This window comes from Myotis myotis, unplaced genomic scaffold, assembly GCF_014108235.1.
Source record: "Myotis myotis isolate mMyoMyo1 unplaced genomic scaffold, mMyoMyo1.p scaffold_m19_p_6, whole genome shotgun sequence".
Taxonomy (NCBI): Eukaryota; Metazoa; Chordata; class Mammalia; order Chiroptera; family Vespertilionidae; genus Myotis; species Myotis myotis.
In genome coordinates this window covers 21,406,170-21,427,139 of record NW_023416368.1, presented here as the reverse complement: position 1 = coordinate 21,427,139, position 20,970 = coordinate 21,406,170, and the positions used below count along the sequence as shown (strand labels likewise).

Sequence of the window (20,970 nt, the reverse complement as noted above, 5' to 3'; positions counted from 1 at the left end):
CAAGGCTGGAGCCAGGAAGCCTGAGTTCAGGTTCTGGCTCAGGCACTCACTCTATGTGCACTTTTGACTCTGGGCAGGTTTCTTATCTATACAGTGTGTGGTGCTGGGAGTGGGTGGTGGGAATCAAAACCATCCTGGTTTTTAGCTAACGCATTATTTATGAACTGCCCACTATGTGCCAGGCACTGGAGACATGGCAAGTTGAAAGCAGATTCAAGCCCTGCTTCCATGGGTCTTGGAGTCTCGTAAGGAGAGATGTAGATCAAATTTTTACTGAAACAAATGTAAAATGGCAAATGGGACCAAGTGTTTTAAATGAAGGTCTGCGGAGCTAAGAGAGCCCATGATGGTGGGGGTGGGGAAAGAGGGATTGGGTTGACAGTCTGAGGGGCAGTAGGGGGAGGATGCCCTGAAGATGTGGTTATAAGGTGAATGGTCACTGGGCAGGGGACAGTACTGGGTGTGTAGAGGCCCATTATGAGATGGTTCATCCGAAGAACTTAGAGAAGGCGGGTGGCCCTGGGGAAGTCAGCAGAAGCCTGGACACTTCAGGATGTTGTGGGCCATGGTAAGAGAGGTTATTGTTTTTCTTTGATTGTTGTTTTGGAAGAGGTTTCGGGGATTGAAGGAAGACTTGAGAGAGAGAGATCGCCAAACTTAACAGAATATGAATCAACACATCTTCAAGTTAAAGGGGAAAATGCCACCCCTTCCGAGGAGCCTTCCCTGATTTCTCCACCTTTGGACTATGGTATCCCTCCTCCTCTGGCTTTAGAGAAACTCTGAGGCAGTCTGACCTAGGCTTTGTCTTTCATCTACTGTAGTGTACTACAGCTTCAAACGCGGCCCTCGGCTTTCCCGGGCCTCAGTTTCCCCATCAGTGCAGAAGCAGGTTGTTTAGACGGACCCGCCCAGCGCTAAGGCAACGTGATTCGCTCTGGCAAAACCTGGGGGCTGCCCGCATTGCTGCGCAGAAATCGGGCTGCAGGCTGGGGCACCGTCACCCCGTTTCAGGAGCTGTTCTCCCGGCCGGGGGGGCCGCCGGCTGGGATCACGGTTCCAGACCTGGAGCAAGAAAGTGGGGGCGCGACCCCCGGCCGGCTCCGGCACCGCGCGGCCCCGCCCCCGCAGCCAGCGGGCCCTGCGGCAGCCGCGGCCCGAGCTCCGCCCTCCGCCTCCCTCGCTCCCTCCCCCGCCTCCCTCCGTCGCCGGCTCGCTCCCTCCCCCCGGCCGGCTCGGCGCTGACTCCGCCGCACGCTGCAGCCGCGGCTGGAAGATGGCGGGGAACGACTGCGGCGCGCTGCTGGACGAAGAGCTCTCCTCCTTCTTCCTCAACTATCTCGCCGACACGCAGGTACGGCCCGCCGGGGCCGCGGGCCCGGGGCCAGGGTGCTGAGCTGCGGGGGTTGCCGCCGCAGCCGCGGAGGCTGGGAGACAGCGGTGGGCGCATCGAGGGGATAGGGGGTTCCAGGCTGCAGAGCCCCCTGCCATGCACCCGGCGAGACGCTCCGTTAGGGGGGCAGGGGGCTGGCGGTGCCCCGCGCTAGCCGGAGCGTGGTGGGCGCTAGGCTGCTGAGGAGGGTCTAGCCTTGGTCTCTTGGAATCCGCCCCCCCTCCCGCCGGCAGAGCTGGAGGAGGGGGGTGTACCGCGTTTCCTCGGGGAGGTGGAGCCGCGCCAAGGTGTGGGGGACCCTCGGGCTAGCTCCGGGTGCTGGAGGCGCGCCCTCAGGCTCCCGGCACTTGCTGCCGTACTTTCACGTGGACTTGTGGCCCCGGCACGGGCGCCTACCCCCGTCCTCGGAGTCACCTGCTCTTCCAGTCTCCAGTCCCCCCTCCACTCCCCATCGGCCCAGCGCTCCTCTTCGGCGCCCGCAGCGCGGAGTTTGCTGCCAGTTGCCCGCTGAAGGCATAGGGGTCTACGGGGCACGTGGACATGCGGGCGGGTATAGCACCTTCCTGGTTGCGCTACTCGGCGGAGCGCCCGGGGTGGGGGTGGGAGGCCGGCAGGATGGGGGCGGAAAGACTGTCTGGGGGCGCCTGGGTCCCCCTGCGGCGCGCGGCCCCGGTGCGCGCTCGGCGATGCTGGGGGAAGGGAAGACGAGGCGGCAGTCCTGGCTCTGGGAACCCCACCGGCGACACGCGCGTGACAGGAGAGGGTGCTCTGGTGTGCCGGGGGTGGGGGGGAGGAGTGGGCGCCGAGGAAACTGGTGACTTGGAGACCGAGGCGGGGGGCAGGGGACGGGGGCTGCTGGTTCAAGCAGCCACCGAAAATGCCTGAACACGGCGTGCGCGCCCCCCACCCCTTCCGTGGTTTACCCAGCCCCCTGCCTGTTGAAAGCGTAAAGTTTGGCCCCATAGTTAGGGCTTTTTCTCTGGGCGCCAGGCTGCGGGAAGCCGGGAGAATGGGGATGCGGCGGAGCCGAGAATGAGACCCCGGATGCGGGCGCCCGCCGGGCCGAGGAAGAGGGGCCGCCCGGCGGAACCGGGCGCGGCTCCCGAAGGCTGGTCTGGTACCTGGAGCCGGAGCGCCAGGGCCGGCTCGTTTTGCATAACATTGAAAGGGAGGGGGGGAGGCGGAGGGGGCGGGGGTAGGAGGGCCGAGAGGGAAACTTTGCTTCTTGTTGTAATCTGCCTGTCTTTGGGCGGCAGCAGCTGTCATGGGACCGGTGGGCGGGGAGAGGCTTGCAAGCCGACTCCTAAGCCGAGAGACGCGACTTGGAGGGGACGCAGCGGCCGAGAGGTTCAGCTCCGGGCGGACTCCGGGAGGCGACTCCCGGCTGGCGGCTGGGATGGCGCGGCGTGGCTGGGTGTCGCCGCGAGGAAGCCCGCCACGCGCCGGAGAAGGCCAGCCCTCGCCCCTTGCGGACGTCCATGCGTCAGGAAGCCGCGGGGCCTCGTGGTCGGTGGCGGGTGCGCTTGGGTGGGTTCTGGTCAGGGGCCGAGGGGGCTGGTGACGGGCGATCGCGGTCCCCAGGGCGAGGGGGAGTGTGTGCCGAGTGGGCTGCGCGCGGGGGTGTGTGTTGGTGTGCACACGCCGCGCGCGCCGGGCGCGTCCCTTTACCTCTGACGAAACCGCAGTGGAGCTTCGGTGGCGGTCGCCGGGCGCCGTCACACGCCCGGAGCGCAGAGCCCAGGTCTTCGCGGACTGCAGAGCCCAGTCCCAGCACCACCGCGGCTCCCCTGGCCTCCCACCCCCCGCGGACCACGGGGACCGAGGGGACAGAGTTGCCCCTGGGAAAGTTCTGTCCTCAGCCGGCGCACTTGTCTGGGAGTGTTTCCAAGCCTCTCGACTAAGACGCGGGTGAAGGAAGCCTGAAATAACCGGAGACTTGTTCAGGGGCCCAGAGCAAGAACTGACCGTGTTGGACCCGACTCCAGGTTTTAACTCCATCTTCAGTGGTCTTTGGCTCACCAATAATTAATTATTTGCCCTGCTCGCCGCCCAGCGGGCCTATCCGGTAGGGATATTTCACCCAAGGAAACTAGAAAATTGGGTAATCAGGTGTCAGCAGAAGAAGTGCAGTGAAAGTTAATCTGGGACGTTTGCTTTTTTTATTTCACCACGTGACAGGCTGAGGATCTTCTGGCGATCCTTGCCGGCCCAACTTGGGAAATGTAATCGATAGGGAGAGCTTTGCAGCCGTCCCTAGAAGGCTTAGGGAGCGCAGCATGAGAGGACTCGGGCGGGCCATCGCCAGCCGCCTCATTTTACAGTTGGGGTTAGAGGCTGTGAGGGGTGAGCCACTTGTGCAGGACCATGCAGCCAGTGGGTGACAGAGCCACCCAGGGCTCCTGACTCCAGGTCCTGTGTGTTACCTCGAAATAGCACTGGACTTGGAGTCAGAAGGCCTGAGTGGAGTCGCCTTCCCCACTCTCTGGCTGGGTGACCCTGGAGCAAGCCTTTTGAACCCTGGGAGCCTCCCTTTCTCCATCTGTCAAATGGGGCTGGTGGTGTCGGTAAGAGCAGCGAAGGGCCTGCCTGGTGGTGGGGGTGAGCGCTCTTTGCATGTGAGATGTCTGGTTTCTGCACTTCTCTTTCCTCCCCAGACCCTTCCTCTCCGTCCTCTTCTCCCATGGGAAGGGGTGGGGTAAGTGAATAAAAAGGAAATATACGTGTTGTCTTTATCCAGAAGACTTAAGTTGTCTTTGGTGGCTAATCCAGGGTTAGGTCGAGGGAAGCGTTCTGTTTAGGAGACAACTTTTACTCATTCGGGCCAAAGTTCAGAAATCCAGCAGGCCAAGGATTGTGAAAGTTTCTTGGAAAGGTTTGGAACATGTATTCCAAAGGACTTCGGGTTGGCTTCACCTTTGCCCAGGCTGTGCCCCTTGCCTGCAATGCCCTCGTCCACCCATCCTGCATGGCCTCTTCTCGCCGGCCTTCCCAGCCTGGCTTGCCCTGCTTTCTTTCTCTTTCTTCTGGTTTTCTTAGTCTGTGTTATACCACCAGGCTCTTTGTTTGTGAGTCCTGTGTCCCAGGAAGATTCTAGAGCTAGAGTTGTGCCTTTCATCTCTTTGTGCCCCCACAGCACCTGTCCCTGTGCTGAGTTCCTTTGCTCGGCTCTTGGCCAGGCACATGAATTACAGGGGAAGCTCCCAGGCCCGCTGGGGAGACAGCTGGGCAGCGAGTATGAAGAGAGAGGAATGCAGAGGGCTGCAGCTGTGGGCAAGGACTTATGCTCCAAAGGCCACACCGTAAGCCCACACTAAATATGGGCTGTTTGAAGTCGCTTGGGACATCAATCATCCATGTCCGAAATGTCAGAGTTGGCAGGAACTTTATAAGTCATCTGGTCCAACCCCTTATCATTTGAAAATATTTTAATTGTAGAATTCATAGAAAATACTGGCAAGCATAGAGAAAGAAATTGAAAACATGTAATCTTACCCAGAGATAACCACTGTTAATTTTTATGTGTACTTCCAGACTTTTTTCTTTCCTCTAGATTCCTATTGATTATATCTTTGTAGAAAAATGGAGTCATTCTTTATATACTAATTGTAACTTGGAATCACACTGTCATAACTTGCTTTTTTCCCCCTTTTCCAAACAATATACTGTGACTACCTTTCCTCAATAATAAATATCCTACTTAATATCGTAATATCTTAATGGTTATATAGTATTTCTTTGAGGGTTGAGCCAAAATGTATTTAATCAGTCCTTTATTGTTAGTCATTTAAGCTGTTGTTTTTTTTATGTTTTTGCTATTGTAAGCTGTGCTGAAATGAATGTCTTTGCATATGTCTTCTTTCCTTCATTTAAATTCCTAGAAGTGAAATTACTCTGTCAAAGGAACTATGCAGGCGTTTGGTAAACACATTTCTGGATTGCTTTCTAGAAAGATTGTGCTGATTTCCACTCTTACCAGCATTGTGTGGGAATGCCTGGTTCGCCATTCCCAGATAACTCTTGGTATTTTCATTTTAACCAGTCTGTTCATCAATAAATTCTCTGTCACCCTTACTGTTTTAATGTGTATTTTTTTGATTACTTGTGATGCTCAACCTTTCCCCCATATGATTATGGATCATTTACGGTTCTGTTCTGTAAAATGCTGTGTTTGTAAAAACTCGGCCCATTTTTCAATTGGTATCCTCTCCCCTCATTGTTCTAAAACTGGATCTGAGCTCCCAGAAGGGCGCCCCCCCCCCCCCCCCCAATGGAGCATTGAAGCCCTGGTGTTCACTTGCAAGGTCTGGAATAGTGCTGCCTCCACAGCTGTGGAGGCAGGGCCGGTTTCTTTTCCAAGTCCAAGTTCTAGCCTAGCCATCTGTAGGACCAAGTTGAAGTTGCAGCCTTTGCTGGGTGCCTTTGTCCACCCTTCACCTGTGTGAGGTCAGGGGGAGTAACTTCTTCACCTGAGCCCAGAAGGGGACCTGTTTGCTGGCTTTATGAGAAGCCCAGAGGCTACTTTCACTGGGACTCTCTCACTGGTGCTAATGATGAAGATGCCTATGAACCCAGGAAAGGCAATAGCCCAGCAACTGGGCCCCGGGGTGGGGATGGAGGGGCTCATATTTCCCCTTCACCTTGGGGCCATCCTCTCCCAGCTGGTGCAAGCCAGCCAGCAGCTCCCCCATTACCAGGATGTGAGTCACCCTTTTCCTTCTCTCTGGAATAATAGGATACTGCTGTGGGTCAGAAGCAGCCTTGCAGATGGGGGCCTGGGCTTAGAAGTTAGGCCGTAACAAGAGCATTGCTGGTAACACTTCATCACTATTATCATCCGCAACGACATTTATTGAGCATCCTCTAGCTGCCACGCACTCTGTGGAACTTTCAATGTGCATCATTCTGTTTCATTCTCATAAAGATTCTACAACGAGTAGGTGCTATATCCCCATTAACTGGATGAGAATTGTAGTTTTCAGAGAACTCACTGACCAGCTGATGACTCTAACCTACACTACCTGTTGAGTAAGTAGCAAAAGCGGGATCAGTGGGTGAGGTTCCCAGACTGCTTGATTCCAAGCTCTGTGAAGATAGGGACAGCTTTCTATTGCTGTCTTCACTGTATTTCCAGCACCGTGAGCAATTGGAGGCACAGTGTATAGAGTGAAGACAGAACTCGGAAATCCCTTTGCTTCTCTGGCCTCAGTTTCTCAATTTGTGAAATGGGGCTGATAGGCCCTAACTCTCAGGGTTGGGCATTAGGTAATGTAATGTATATAAAACGAGCATCTGTCTGCTACTCAGAAAACTTGGCATTCTCTCTTTGAAGCACTTTAGAAAGGCAGCATCCAGTAGAGAGCTAACTCCCATCCATTCAGTCTTTAAAAAAAAAGTTTTTGTTGGTTTTAGAGAGAGAGAAAGGGGGAGGGAGAGAGAGATAGAAACATCGATGAGAGAGGAACATTGATCGCCTGCCTTCTGCGTGCCTCCCACTGGGAATTGAGCCCACAACCTGGGAATTGAACCACTGACATCTTGGTGCATGAGTCCACGCTCAATCCACTGAGCCATCCCAGCCATACTAGCTGGCACATTCAGTGTTGTTGTTGTTGTTTTTTTTATGTAAAAAATGGGAAGCATAATTCTTGTTATGTGAGGGTGAAGAAAACCCAAATGAAGTTATTTGGAAGATAATGAGCAGAGTTGTTTACTATCTCTCCTCCTCCAAGATAGTCAAGCACCTCACATTCATCCTATGGACACTCGGTTGATGTAAGATCCCAGTTGATGTAAAATCCAAGGGATTGGATTGAACTTACTGTTCTTCTCCCCGTCTCCTAGGTCTTTGCCCATTCATAACTAGATTCCTGCAATTACTACCAAACAGATCTTGGCTTGACTTGTCCTTGGCCCTGATGGTAGATCAGTCCTCTTAGAGTGCATGTCTGAAGTCACTCCCTTGCTCACACATCACCCATGGCTCCCCAGTGCTTTTAAGTTAAATTCAGTTAAAGTTTTAAAGTAAACCTGATGTTCAAGGGCCTTCAGGTAGTTGAAGTTGGAGAGTGAGCCCTCCTCCCCCATCCTCAGTCGTGTGCTTTCCCTTTGGGGTCCAGGTCACACAGGATTATGAATTTCCTTCCTGGAAGCCTGGGCTCAATCTCTTTTCTGTGTTCTCCATTCCCACCATTTCCATTACCCTGCAAGACCCAGCTCCCAAACCGTTGTTTTGGTGACGCCTTCTCGCTCACCTCCTGGCATAGCTGCATCCCATGTGTGGCAGCATGCACTCACTTTGAAGTCAGCCTACCCGGGTTTGAGTCCTGGTTCTACAAATAGGTGGCTGGGAGACCTTTGGTGGGTCCCATAACCTCTCTGAGCATCTCTTTCCTCATCTGTAAAGCTAAAGATAAATATTACTTCCCTCATAAGGTTGTTGCAGGGAGTCAATGGACATCGGATGACAAAACGCATGTAAAGCACCTAACAACAACCCCCAAATAGTAGATGCGTCTCATTTAATCCAGGCCACAGCAAGTGTTGTTCAGGAAATCACTCCAGGCTGTGAAGCTCCTCCAGGGCAAGGACTGTTGCTTGTTTCATTCAGTGTGTTTTCCCCACAGCAAATAGACAAGCGCCTGGACACAGAGTCATTCAGCCTCCTCCCTGAGTGAACAGAGATGCTGGGCCACGCGCCTCGTCAGGGCAGACACTGCTTCTCGTTTTGTATCTTCAGTCCATGTGTTCTGAGAAGGGACAGACTAAGCGATGAGTGTGCAATGACCTGGAATATCCTCCCCAGACCCCCACTCTCCCCATTGTAATGCGTTCATAGTCTGCCTTCTCTTTAAGCCTCTGCTCACAGCTGTCCTCTCTGGAAAGCCTTTTAACTTTTAAGAAACCTGTTTTTCTTCTGGTACCTCCCAGGTGGAGGGTGCCACTTACTGTCAAACGTATACAGAAGGAGCCAGTGGCAGAAATGGTGTAGGACATCCCCATGGCCTCATCCCTCGGCTTTAGGCATTTTGGACCCGTGGCTTATCCACCCACCCTCACACCACATCTGTCATCAGTGACTTCTGCAGTGTGCATCTGCAGGGAGACTATCGCATGGGTTTCTCCCCATAACTGTGAGCTTGGTTCTATTTTCCCTATTTAGTAAGTGATGACATTGAGGCACAGAGGGTAAGTCACTCAGAGTCTTGCAGTAGTGAGCATCTAACCTGGGATTTGAACCTTGGCCCCTGAGCAGCTCCCTCTCCTGCCAGGCTTGGGAGGGCCCTTAGCGAGCATCAGATCTACCCGAAGCAAGGGCATGGAGGCACAGGAGAAGACACCCCGCTGGAGGAGGCCCAGGTCCCTGACTCCCTGGCCAGTTCTTTTTTCAGTATCAGGACTTGTTTTTTTTTTTGTTTTTGTTTTTTGTTTTTTGTTTTTTTTTTGTGTGTGTGTGTGTGTGTGTGTGTGTGGTAGTCTTGTTCCTGAGGGAGAGACAGGGTGAGGGTGGTAGTATTGGAGAGACTCTTGTGCAGGGTAGCTGGGCTTTGTGGTGGCTGTGGGACTCTGGGTTGCCGCCTACCCACTAGCCCTGGACAGGCTGCATCATTTATTATTTTCTGTCTGTTCTCACCCCAAAGGCCTCACCTCTCCCCTTGCATTTGACCTTGGGTTTTCTCAGTAGATGCTCAGGACCACCCAGTGGCAGAGACAGGGCTAGAGGGCCAGCAGCCTGGGTTCACAGAGCTGAGAGGAGGGGCCTGGCCTGCGGTCACACTGCTGGGCTAGGCATAGGACTGCCAGGCTCCTGGTGGCAGCTGGATTCCTGGGCTCCCGCCCTGCCCTTTCCTTAGGGCAGAAACGGAGCTGCTGCCAGGTCTCGAGTAGGAGACCAGAGTGACTGTTACAAATGGGAGGGCAAAGCCGTTGATCACTTATCCTCAAAGGCTGTAATTACTGCTCAGCCTTTTAGGTAAGAAAACAAACTTTTGCCCTAATTATTCCTTTTGGTAACTGAGGGCTTTGCGTCCCCGGATTGAACTCCATGGCCTTGGCACAAGGTTTCTTTGTGCCTCAGTGTTTTCATCTAGGTAATGGGACTAATAATGGCACACTATTAAAGGGTTTTAGTGAAGACTAATGGATGCCTGCCAAGTACTTACAAATACTCAGTCCATAGGAGCCATTGTTAGTATTAAAAACAGTCAAATGTAATGCAGACCCAAACTCTAGGCCAGTGGTTCTCAACCTTCCTAATGCCCCGACCCTTTAATACAGTTCCTCATGTTTTGGTGACCCCCAATTTCATTGTTACAAATTGAACATAATTAAAACACAGTGATTAATCACAAAAACAATATGTAATTATATATGTGTTTTCCGATGGTCTTAGGCGACCCCCGTGAAAGGGTCGTTCGACCCCCAAAGGGGTCTCGACCCACAGGTTGAGAACCACTGCTCTAGGCCCTTGATCCTGTCTGGGCCCCGGGATTCCTCTTTCTGAGTGTTATGTTCTTCCCCCTAAACTTCTGGGGGAACTGAAGAGGAATCCATCCAGCCTTCGCAAGTGTTACAGTACCGGCTTTGAGGAAACCAAATTCAGTTAGATGCCACTTCAAGTGAGGAGAAGAAATATCAGATAGTGGTTAAGAGCTCTGGCTTTGGAGTTTAACTGCCAAGGGTTTAAATCAGGGGTCTTCACTTCTAGCTGTGTGACCTTGAGCACGTGTCTTCTCTGACTGCAGTTGCCTCCTAAAAATTGGACATCATCATAGTAGGTTCTTAGGATAACTGCAGAGGATAAATAAGCCTGCAGCATGGCTGGGCCTATAGTAAGCGCTCAGTAAAGGGTAGCCACTATGATGGTGAGCTTGACAGTGATGGAAATACATAAATGTAAATTTGAGCTTTCAGGGAGTTCAGAGAGCTTTAGAGACCACCGTCTTAAGATGCTCAGTGCCCCTACCTTGAAGTGAGGAAAACAGATGGGGAGCAGACCAGGGGATGCCTTCAGATCACCCAGCCCCGGCAGGACAAGACCCCCCTCTGCTGTCTGCGTGGCCAGGGCTGGCTCTGTGTGGTAGGGACGCAACTGTCTGGGACCCACTGTCTGGGAACTCAGCCGGGTGAGCCCTGCTTGGCTGAGATGGATGCTCCCCAGCAGCTCTGCGGCTGTGTTTTTTCCTTGTGCTTGCCTGGCAGAACATAGTCATGTAGCAGAGGGAGAGCGAGGAGACGGTAGAAACTGGGCCCTGATGTTGCCATGGCAAACAGCCTTGGCAACGTGGCTGCTTGCTTGAGCCTTTATTTCTGGTCTTAGGCTCCTCTCAGGGAAGTGTGGTACCCAGGACACTGGGGGAGGCCCTGCCCTGGTTCCTTAGCACCAAGGATGACTGGCCACGATCCCAGGCCACAACCACCTCAGGTCAAAACATCTGCAGGCCCACCCTGCACAACCTGCAAAACAGACTCCTGGGTATGGCATTCAAGGCCTCAAATGCATATCCATCCAACTACTCATCAAATACTGTGTGACCCACTGCTGCAATATTCTTAACATAGACCCTGGGGTTAGGTGTTCCCAGCCTGGCATCCTCTTCAATCTTATCCTTTAACAATTATGGTGATAAGAACAGCTAACAACTGCTAACCCTTTCAAGCAATTACTCTTCCAGGCCCTGAGTAAATTAGTCACATGTACAATCACATTTAATCTCAGAGGAACCCCATGAAGTAGTCCCCACTGTTATCCCCATTTTACAGTTGAGTAGTCTGAGGCCAACTCCAGAATTTGCGATGCTGTTGCTGCTCTGCAGTTCCTTCCCTAGACCAGGCAACCATGAGGTTCTCTACCATGAGACTTTTGTCCCCATCCCCTTCAAGGACACCTCCCCAAATACCCCCTCTCAGAAATGGCCCCCTTTTTGCTCTGTGATCCACAGTTTGTGTGCTCTGCCTGCACTCTGTATCTATCATGCTGATGAGTTTATATCTACCCTCCAACCCACTAAAAACAAAACAGAGAGGAAACGAGCTCAAGGGAGAGCTTTGAATGTCCTGGTGAGGAGTTTGGACTTGGCAGGCAGTGAGGAGTCAGCAAAGGCTTCCATTAGTATTGTTAATAATAACAGTAATCATAGACCATAGCTCACCTTCAGTGACCACTTGGAATGTGCCAGGTACTGGGGTTAGGTGTTCCCAGTTCTTGTTTAATCTTCAACTACCTGGTGAGGTTGGTACTATGACAAACAAGAAAACTGAAGCTATGAGAAGTCCAGGGACTTGCCCTAAATCACCCAAGCAGATAGTAAGTAAAAAGGCTGGGATTTGAACCTTGGTCTGCCTGGCTTCAGAGCATATGGCCTAAACCACTGCAGTGTTGCTAATCTGGCTGGGCACGTAGAAAGGACTGGAATGGGGGTGCTGGGTAGCGGGAGGAGGCATCTGCTCTTGGCTTTGGTGGGGGGTCAGTGGAAGTGAGTGGGATGTGGGAGGAAGGTGGAGTGCAAGGGGCTGGCTCAGAGTGGCATCCCTCTAGCTGAGATAAGGCTGCAGAAGAGGATTTGCTTTGGGGGGTTCTGTATGGGGAGGAATAACTATTTACTCAGGGTCCACTGTGTGCCAAGTTTGTCCCCATCCCTGGCCTTCCTGGAACTTTGTTAAATGTAAAACTCTGATCCCAGCCTGTGATAACCTTTGTTTATGTAGTTACTAGAGACCTGGTGCATGAACTCATGCATGGGTGGGGTTCCTTGTCCTGGATGGTGATTAGGGCCATAAGGGCCTTCTCACCCAGATAGGGGCCGGCTGGTTGGCGGGGAGGGACCGCGGGAGGTTGGCCAGATCAGGCTGGCTGGCCAGGGCGAGGGGCTGTGGGAGGTTGGCTGGCCATCTAGGGGGAGGGATCGCGGGAGGTTGGTCAGCCACAGGAGGTTGGTTGTGGGAGTGCACTGACCACCGGGAGCAGCTCCTGCATTGAGCATCTGCCCCCTGGTGGTCAGTGCGCATCATAGCGACCAGTCGGGTGGTTCAGTCACTTAGGCTTTTTATATATATAGACTAGAGGCCCGGTGCACAAAAATTTGTGCACTCGGGGGGGAGAGGGGGTCCCTCAGCCCGGCCTGTGCCCTCTCGCAGTCTGGGACCCCTTGGGAGATAAAGACCTGCTGGCTTAGGCCTGCTCCCGGGTGGCAGAGGGCAGGCCCAATCCCTAGGTGCAGCCCCTGGTCGGGCTCAGAGCAGGGCCGATTGGAGAGTTGGGGCGCCGCCCCCTGTCATGCACAGAGCAGGGCGGATCTGGAGGTTGCGATGCCACCCTCAGTCACACTCAGGGTACGGCCGATTGGGGGGTTGGGGCACCGCCCCCTGTCACACTCGAGGCAGGGTCGATAGGGAAGTTGTGGCACCACCCCGTCACGCACAGAACAGGGCGGATCAGGGGGTTGGGGCGCTGCCCCCTGTCATGCATAGAGCAGGGCCCATCAGGGGGGTTGGGGCTCCATACCCTGTCACACACAGAGCAGGGCGGATCAGGGGGTTGGGGCGCTGCCCCCTGTCATGCACAGAGCAGGGCCCATCAGGTGGGTTGGGGCTCCGTACCCTGTCACACACAGAGCAGGGCCGATCAGGGGATTGAGGAGCTCCCCACTGTCACTCACAGAGCAGGGCCCATCAAGGGGGTTGGGGCACCGCCCCCCGTCACACACAGAGCAGGGCGGATCAGGGGGTTGGGGCGCTGCCCTTTATCACCCACAGAGCAGGGCGGATCAGGGGGTTGGGGCGCCGCCACTGTCACACTCAGGGCAGGGCCGATGGGGAGGTTATGGCTCTACCCTGTCACACACAGAGCAGGGCCCGTGGGGGTGGGGGTGGGGGGCGCCGCCCTCTATCACCCACAGAGCAGGGCCGATCAGGGGGTTGGGGCGCTGCACCCTGCCACACACAGAGCCACAGGGCGATCAGGGGGTTTGGGTGCTGCCCCTGTCACGCTGATCCCGGTGCCGGGAGGCCTCGCGGCTCCACTGATCCCGGTGCTGGGAGGCATATTACCCTTTTACTATATAGAATAGAGGTCTGGTGCATGGGTGGGGGCTGGCTGGTTTGCCCTGAAGGGTGTCCTGGATCAGGGTGGGAGTCCCCACTGGGGTGCCTGGCCAGTCTGGCTGAGGGGCTGAGGGCCGTTTTCAGGCTGACGGGTGACTGAAGCTCCCAACTGCTCCTTTTTTTCTTTTTTCTTTTTTTTATTCTGGGCCAGCTTTAGCTCTGAGGCCTCGGCTGCTAAAAACAGGTTTCTGGCCTTTGTTTACCGTATGTATTTGATACAATGTTGCGGTCCGGCTGGCTGAAGCCTGGCTGAGTAAAGCAGGTTTCTGGGGTTTTGTTTAGCTTCTATATTTGCAACATAGTTGCTTAGAGTTGCAGCTGAGAGGCCGGCAAGTCAGGCAGGGAACGTTGGAGTCCTCCATCACTGAAGCAAGCAAGCCTCCCTGTTCGCATCAGCTGCCTGGCTGCCGGCCGCCATCTTGGCTGGCAGTTAATTTGCATATCTCCCTGATTAGCCAATGGGAAGGGTAGCAGAGTGACACCAATTTGCATGTTTCTCTTTTATTAGTGTAGATTCTTTTCTCTACCTAGCCAGGACTGGAGTTGCCTAAGGAAAGGAACCTCATCAAGTTGGTTCACCATCAAACCCCCAGTGCCATCACAGTTCCTGGCACACTGTAGGCCCCCTAATAAAATATTTGTTGAATATTTGATGAATATTGAATGACTAAACACACGCTGTTTGATCTTTTAGAAAATTCACCAACTATTTGCTTGGCTCCAGCGGCCTGGTCTCTGTGCTTGGAGCTGAGTTGGGATGTGTGGGTGAGGGGAATTTAGGGGGGTTGTACCAGTCCCTATACCTTCCAAAGAGATTGAAACCAGCACCTTACACTGAGCTCATGCCCATTGCCCAGGGGCTGGTTCCAGCAGGACTGGGCAGGTTGGCCTCCTCTCTGGAGGAAGAAAGGGGGGATCCAGGGAGGTATAGGGGTGAGGGAGCACTTGAGACCAGTGAATCCAGTCTCCAGCCCAAGAGGGTGAACTCCATGCCCTACCAATCTTTCCCTTTAAGACTCAGGTCCTCCCACATCTGATCACCCTGCACCCTTTCTGCTTAGGACCAATTAGCTCTTGGTTTAGGCATAATTCTTACAAGCCTGGCAGTCTTGCCCTGGCCTCTGTGACATTAGAATCAGCAGGTTAGTTCTGTTAGTGTGTATCTCTGCAAGCACGGGTCAGGGGTGTGGTTCCACTAGAGTCAGAAACACGTGAACTGTGGCACCAAAGGCCATTTGGGTCCTTAAGGGAAGGGGCAAGGAGGCCCCTTGCTCTTGAGTACCTTCCTGGGTGCAAGTACCAAGCGCATGGGTCAGCGACAGCGCCTCATCCCCCAGGAAAGGTGTATACTGTTCAGTGTTCTCTGTGCAAGGAAGCAAAGAAGAGTGACATACATTTGGGTATTATTGTCTGAAATAGGAGGTCTGTTAAAAACAGGAAAAGTTTTATAGTTAGCTATAAACTTAGCTATTGCAAGAACACATTATTCCTTGAGGATGCCAGATGATTAAAGAGTTGGTCTAGCTATAAAAAGTTTCTGCGAAAGTGAATGCTGTCTCCTAATGTGAGATGTTGTCTTTTGTATTTCCGAGGCTGCACGAGGTGGTAGAAAAAGTATGTGGCAAATGCTGATTGGGTAGCTCAGTTGGTTAGAGCACCATCCCCATAGGCCAAGGTTTCAGATTCGATCCCCAGTCAGGGCACATAGAAGAATCAACCAATGAATGCATAAGTAAGTGGAACAACAAATCAATGTTTCTCTCTCTCTCAAATCAATTTTTAAAAATGCTGATTGGCTTCAAGAAACCATGTTGCTTAGTGATTAACGAGCACAGACTATCTGGTACAAATATTAGCTTTATGACTTAATAGCTGTGTGATCCACGGAGTGAGACAGCTGCTCTGTGCTCTAATTAGTCAGCCACCAAATGTGAACCATAATAGGTCCTACCTTCCTTCTGTTGGTAGAACTAATCAGTGGTTGTCAACCATGAGTGCCTATCAGAATCAACGATGTAGTTAAAAAAAATATAATAATAGTTCTACCTCGGGGCCACCCCGGACTTACTGATTGAGAATCTTTGAGTGCAGGCCCTACGCTTCTTTGTTTTCAGAAAGCTCCCTCTCATGGCAGCCCTGCTTTGGTCCTAAACAAGCAGGTACTATTTGTAGAGTGTCTGGCATTAACTCTGTTAGTCCCTTCCTCCCTCTGTCCTTCCTGCCTTTGTCCAGATTATGGGGTAGCACTTAGGATACAGACGACCATGCCGTACCGATCTTTATAAGGCCTGTGTAAAGCAGGATGCCTTCCTTAGCTGGCGTATCCATTTGGTCTTCACATCAATCTTGCATTGTAGGCAGGAGGAGAGGAATATTCCCATTTTATAGATGGAGACATGGAGGCCCAGGGAAGGATTTGATGGGATCCTGAAGTGAATCACTTTTCAAATATTTGTTTTTATCCCTGTATCTTGATCTCTTTGATCCTCAGCCACATATCTGCTTTCCCCTCTTCCAACCCACTCATCTCTGATGTCATTGTGATCCCCCACCACCCCCTCCACCTCCTGAGTTGTCCTACAAGCAGATATGTGGCTGAGGATCAAAGAGATCAAGATACAGGGATAAAAACAAATATTTGAAAAGTGATTCACTTCAGGATCCCATCAAATCCTTCCCTGGGCCTCCATGTCTCCATCTATAAAATGGGAATGCAAGCCGTCTATGGACCCTCAGCCCAGAAATAATTTTATTTATCGGGACCCTTAAAGATCAGAGGGTGCTGCATGTCCCAGGCGGTTTAAGGGACGCAAGGGGATTAGAACCCACTTATCCTGATGCCCAGTTTGCTGTTCCACCAGCTATGTTCCGCTCTTGCTCAATGGGCAGGGCGTGGCTTAAGTGATAATAGAAGTAGTCTCCGAGAGCTAGTGTACTTGCTGTTTCCTCTTCCGGGAATGCGGGGCCGCACCGTGGCCTGCTGCTCCTTCACCTCCACATCTGCTGAGACAGCACCTCCTCAGAGAGGCCTCTCCTCACCCCCCAGCTCCCACCCGCACCGTCCACTTTCTATCCAGTACCTGTTTGTCTTCTTTAAGGCAGGAACCTCTCTCAGACACTTTCTTGTTTATGAATTTGTTCCTCATTGATAACCCGTTGCCCCTGTGGGAATGGGAGCTCCATGACGACTGGACTTGCCTGTCTGGTTCCCCAGTATCCCCAGGGCCTAGACTAGGGCCTGGTACGTGGTTGGTGTTTGTTGGATGTTTCTTGAATGAGTTTATTCAGTTCTGGTTGAGCTCTTAATCTGTACTGGCCACTGTGCTGAGCTCACTTCCAACAACCCCAGGAGATAAATACTATTAGCCCCATTCTTCAGATGAGGGTCCTGAGGCTCAGAGGGTGAGTGGTGGGCCTGGGGATTTAGCTCCTTTGCTGACCAAGCCATGCAAAAGCCCCCAGGGGCCCTGCAGGCTGGTGTGACTAGGGCCTTGCCCTAAAGGAGCCATGCCCCAGTGCCCTGTTGACCTTACACCACTTTCTCCTTAGGGTTGGGCAGCCGCTCCTCCCTGTCCTGTGGGTGCAGTCCCTGGTACCTGCTCAGCAGCGTGTGGGCCTTCCAGCCTTCTCCACACTTGCTCTTTGTCCTCGTGGCTGAGGGAGTGGCTGGCTGGCTTGCACTTTGTGGACCTGTGCCCCTCGGGAATATGGCAGTCTTCCACCTCTGGGGGTGCAGGTGGGGGTGGTCTGTAGGTGGGGGTGGTCTGGAGGCTGGGTACTGTAGCAGGTGAATGTAAAGAGGGAAAAGGCCCTCTCCCCAGAGCGGAAGTAGGCCCAGATGAGTGAATCAAGTCGTGGGAAGAGCAAGGCGGGCTGGAGGATGTGGTAAAAAGCATGGGAGGGAGGAGGGGGATTTAGAATCCACCCCAGAATGACGAGAAAAGACCTCCTTTGCTCAGATGACCTCACTGTGAGTTTTTTTTTTTTTCTTTATATATTTTATTGATTTTCCACAGAGAGAAAGGGAGAGAGACAGAGAGCTAGAAACATCGATGAGAGAGAAACATCGATCAGCTGCCCCCTGCACATCTCCCACCGGGGATGTGCCCGCAACCCAGGTACATGCCCTTGACCGGAACCGAAACTGGGACCCTCCAGTCCGCAGGCCGACGCTCCATCCACTGAGCCAAACCGGCTTCGGCCTCACTGTGAGTTTTTAGTGATCCAGTTGCAGGGCCACCCAAGGAGGAGCCGTGTCAGCCAGTTCCAGGTGACAGACTCAGCCCAGGTCTGGGTTTTGAGGGCCAGTGGGAGGCAGACTAGAACAGTGATGAAGAACAGAGCTCGGAGTCAGGGTCTGCCCTTTAGCAGCTGAATGGATTATGGCATGTCCTTTAATTTGCCTGGGCCTCAGTTTCCTCACCTGTGAAATGGGATAATAATATGTATTTCACTGGGTGGTTGAAATGACAAGAAGATACACTGTCTGAAGAGCCTAGTGCAGTGTCTGGGTGTCATTAACAATAATAGTGGTTTGATGGCAGTTTGGTGGAGGAAACTGGAAGACCCCATGAGTTACAGACCCCTGATTCTCACTTGACGCCTCTTTTTCCATCCACGCAGCAATCACTCCCTCTGGGTGGGAAGCTAGGATTGCAGATTTGAACAAGGCCCATTCCCTGTCCTGGGAAGAACAGATCTGCCGTGGCTTTTTAGGGTGGCCAGCGCAGAGGGGGTGTCCAGGCAGCTCGTGTAGCAGAAAGAGTATGAGGGAGGAGCAGGAGCTGCTGGCATGATGGGGAAAGGCATTGTAGGCAGAGACCAGCCTGTCATAAGGCCCAGCACGTCCTGTGGCTGGGGAATGAGCAGCGATGACTTGGGGGGAGACATGAGCTGGAGGAGACTCCCGTGAGGATGAAGAACAAACAGATACACTAAGTGCTCGGAAGAGTCACCAGCAGGAGCACCAGGATTTCCAGCCCAGGAATCTAGCTGGAGGCTGCTCTGGGGCAGTGGGGAAATCTCGGGGAGGGTGACTGACAGTGACTAGGTTTTCCCTGGGCCTCATGGGCAGAATGGAATGAGTGCTATCACCCTGCTATCTGGGCAGCTCGAACCCAGGCCCTAGGCGTGGAGTGGAGGTGCAAGGCTAGGGCACAGCTTCCCACCTGCAGTCCGGACTGAAGTCCTTTGCCCAATAAAGCTGCAGTCTCGCATGCCTGGTGGTTGGTAGGGGCAGGTCCACACAACCACCAGGTACGCAAGAAGGTTAGTAGCTCTACAGAGTAAGCCCTCAATAAATGCAATCATGATAATTATTACCATAATTATCATAATTGTTGCTCCTGTTACCCGTTAGCACATGACTGAAAATCACAGAGCATTTTCACATCCATGGTTCTCATCCTCCCGTGGATTTTCATTTTCATTTTACAGATGAAGAAACTGTGGCCCAGGGATATTGAAGTGTCTTGCCCAGTAAGGTCACTGTTGCAGGGACTCGATGGGAATGTGGACTTGAGGCCCACCAAGTCCACCTGTTGGAGGGAGGGATGGCTTTTGACCGGGGACCCTCAGCCATTCATGTCTGTGCCTTGTCTAGACTGAGTTCCCAGGATTATCTCCTTAGAGCAATGATCCCCAGTCTTTTTGGAGTTGCAACATCCTTCTATTGTGTGATTTTGCAATAGTTGCAACTCCCCCAGAAGAGTGTGACTTCCATAGATTCCCCTTGACATTAGAGTTGGGGAGAGAAAAATCGTGTTGAAAGAATTTTGTAGCTGCCCTGGAGATGGTGCAAGCATTGTACCTGGGAGTCTGGGTTCAGGTCCTGCCTGTCCCCCTTTGCTGTGTGACCTTAGACAAGTCTGGCCTCCTCTCTGGACTTGAGTTTCCCCATCTCTGCCATCTCTGCCATGCTGTGATTCATTCTTTCACTCTCGGGGCTGGGGGTGGGGGTGGGGGGCGGCTGTCTCTTACTTTTGTAAATTCTGCTTGGGGCAGAACTGCCAGGTGGTGGATAGAGAGGGAGAGAATTGGTTACTGAAGACCAGAGGAGTGAGGGAACTGTCACATCTCGAACGGACAACATGGTTTCCCTCCATCCAGTGTGCAAAGCCAGTTGCAGGTTCTGGACGCCCCAGTTGCATCCCCTGTCCTGGTGGTAGGTACTGACTTCTCTTTGAACTGCAAGTTGGAAGAAATTTGTCATGGTTTCATGTGCCTTAAATGAGTGGGTTTGGAAGGAGGAGGAGGTGGAACGGAGGAGGAACTCCAGGCGAGAGAATCCCCGATTTCCAACCTCCCCAGTGAATCACGGAACATTTGGATAAGTCACTCATGGGGGTGGAAAGATTGGGTGAAAATCAGGAACTGCAGGCCAGATTTCTTTTCTTTTTTTCAAGGAGCCAATTATTCAAAATCCTCTACTGATAGATTCTATCTAAAATTGATTTCTTCCTTTTCCCTGCAGTCCTGTTTTATCCATCTTGGACCTTTTTTTTAAAAAAAAAAAAATCTGGAAAGTTGCCTTTTAGCTCTGTTTCAGCTAAAAACCTATTTTAATAGGGGAGACAAGGTGTCGGTGAATTCACAGATACCCCAGGGTCTGCAGTCCTGGCCTTGGGTGCTCTTTGAGGCTCAGGATGGCGGTTCTTGGGCTCTGGACCCAGCAGAGCTGCTGCTGGCTCAACCTCGAGGCCTGCAATTATTTAAAGAAAGCTCACATCAAGTGGAAAAACAGCGGCCATACTTACCACACCATGTGGCCAGTAGGCAATTCAACACCAGAGCTACCTAACTCCCTCCGGCCCTCACCAGCTGCCGCGTTTGGCAGCCGATGGATTAGGTAACGGGCGGGACTGACTGACGGGCAGGGCCATGTGCACATGGTGGGTGCCCTGGGTGCCCGCAGGCCTGGCCCTGCTTCAGCCTGGAAGACAGGATCTGCCTGCATCCAGGGGAAGCTCTGCTCTGAGCTTTACAGAGCAAGTTAATTTAAAAGCAGTTTTGTCAGGGCTTAAGGGAAGCTAAAAATTATGGAATTTAAAACAAAAATTCTCTATTGCTATAACTCAGACATTTGTTTAATTGCTGCATAGTTCACCATTAACCCCAAAGTGTTTTTGGAGAAATAACGGATTATCTTAAATTCCTTTTTTCATTTTATATTTTGTTGGTTGTTCAACACATTTATATGCTTAAATTAATATTAAAAATCTTTTTAAATAAAAAAGTTAAGTAATAATTTAAAAAATTCCAGTGTTAAGAACTAACTTAGAGAAAGTGAGACCACCTTTATCCTATAAATGCCTTTCAATTGACTATCTGATCATCTGCTTTTTAAAACTTTTATATATGTTGTATTTTCTTATTGCAAAAGGGGCAAGTGTTAATTTACTGCAATTTGAGAGAATACTGTTTGGAAAAAAAGCAAACAATAACCCAGCACCAAGAATTAATCAGTCAAAAGCAGTGCT

The 20,970-nt window shown here is 52.2% G+C and overlaps 1 protein-coding gene across 3 annotated transcripts in view; it reads left to right on the top strand.

Annotated features, from left to right (window-relative positions):
• Nucleotides 1-1,217: 1,217 nt before the first annotated feature.
• Nucleotides 1,218-20,970, top strand: part of PPARGC1B (PPARG coactivator 1 beta) — a 102,522-nt gene continuing 82,769 nt past the window's right edge. For all 3 annotated transcript variants that reach the window (XR_004968293.1, XM_036313804.1, XM_036313803.1), the window contains exon 1: nucleotides 1,218-1,354. Coding sequence is in view for 2 of the 3 variants with exons in the window: in XM_036313804.1 (XP_036169697.1) it covers nucleotides 1,277-1,354 (78 nt within the window). In the remaining variant the exon portion in view is untranslated. The remainder of the gene's footprint in view (nucleotides 1,355-20,970) is intronic.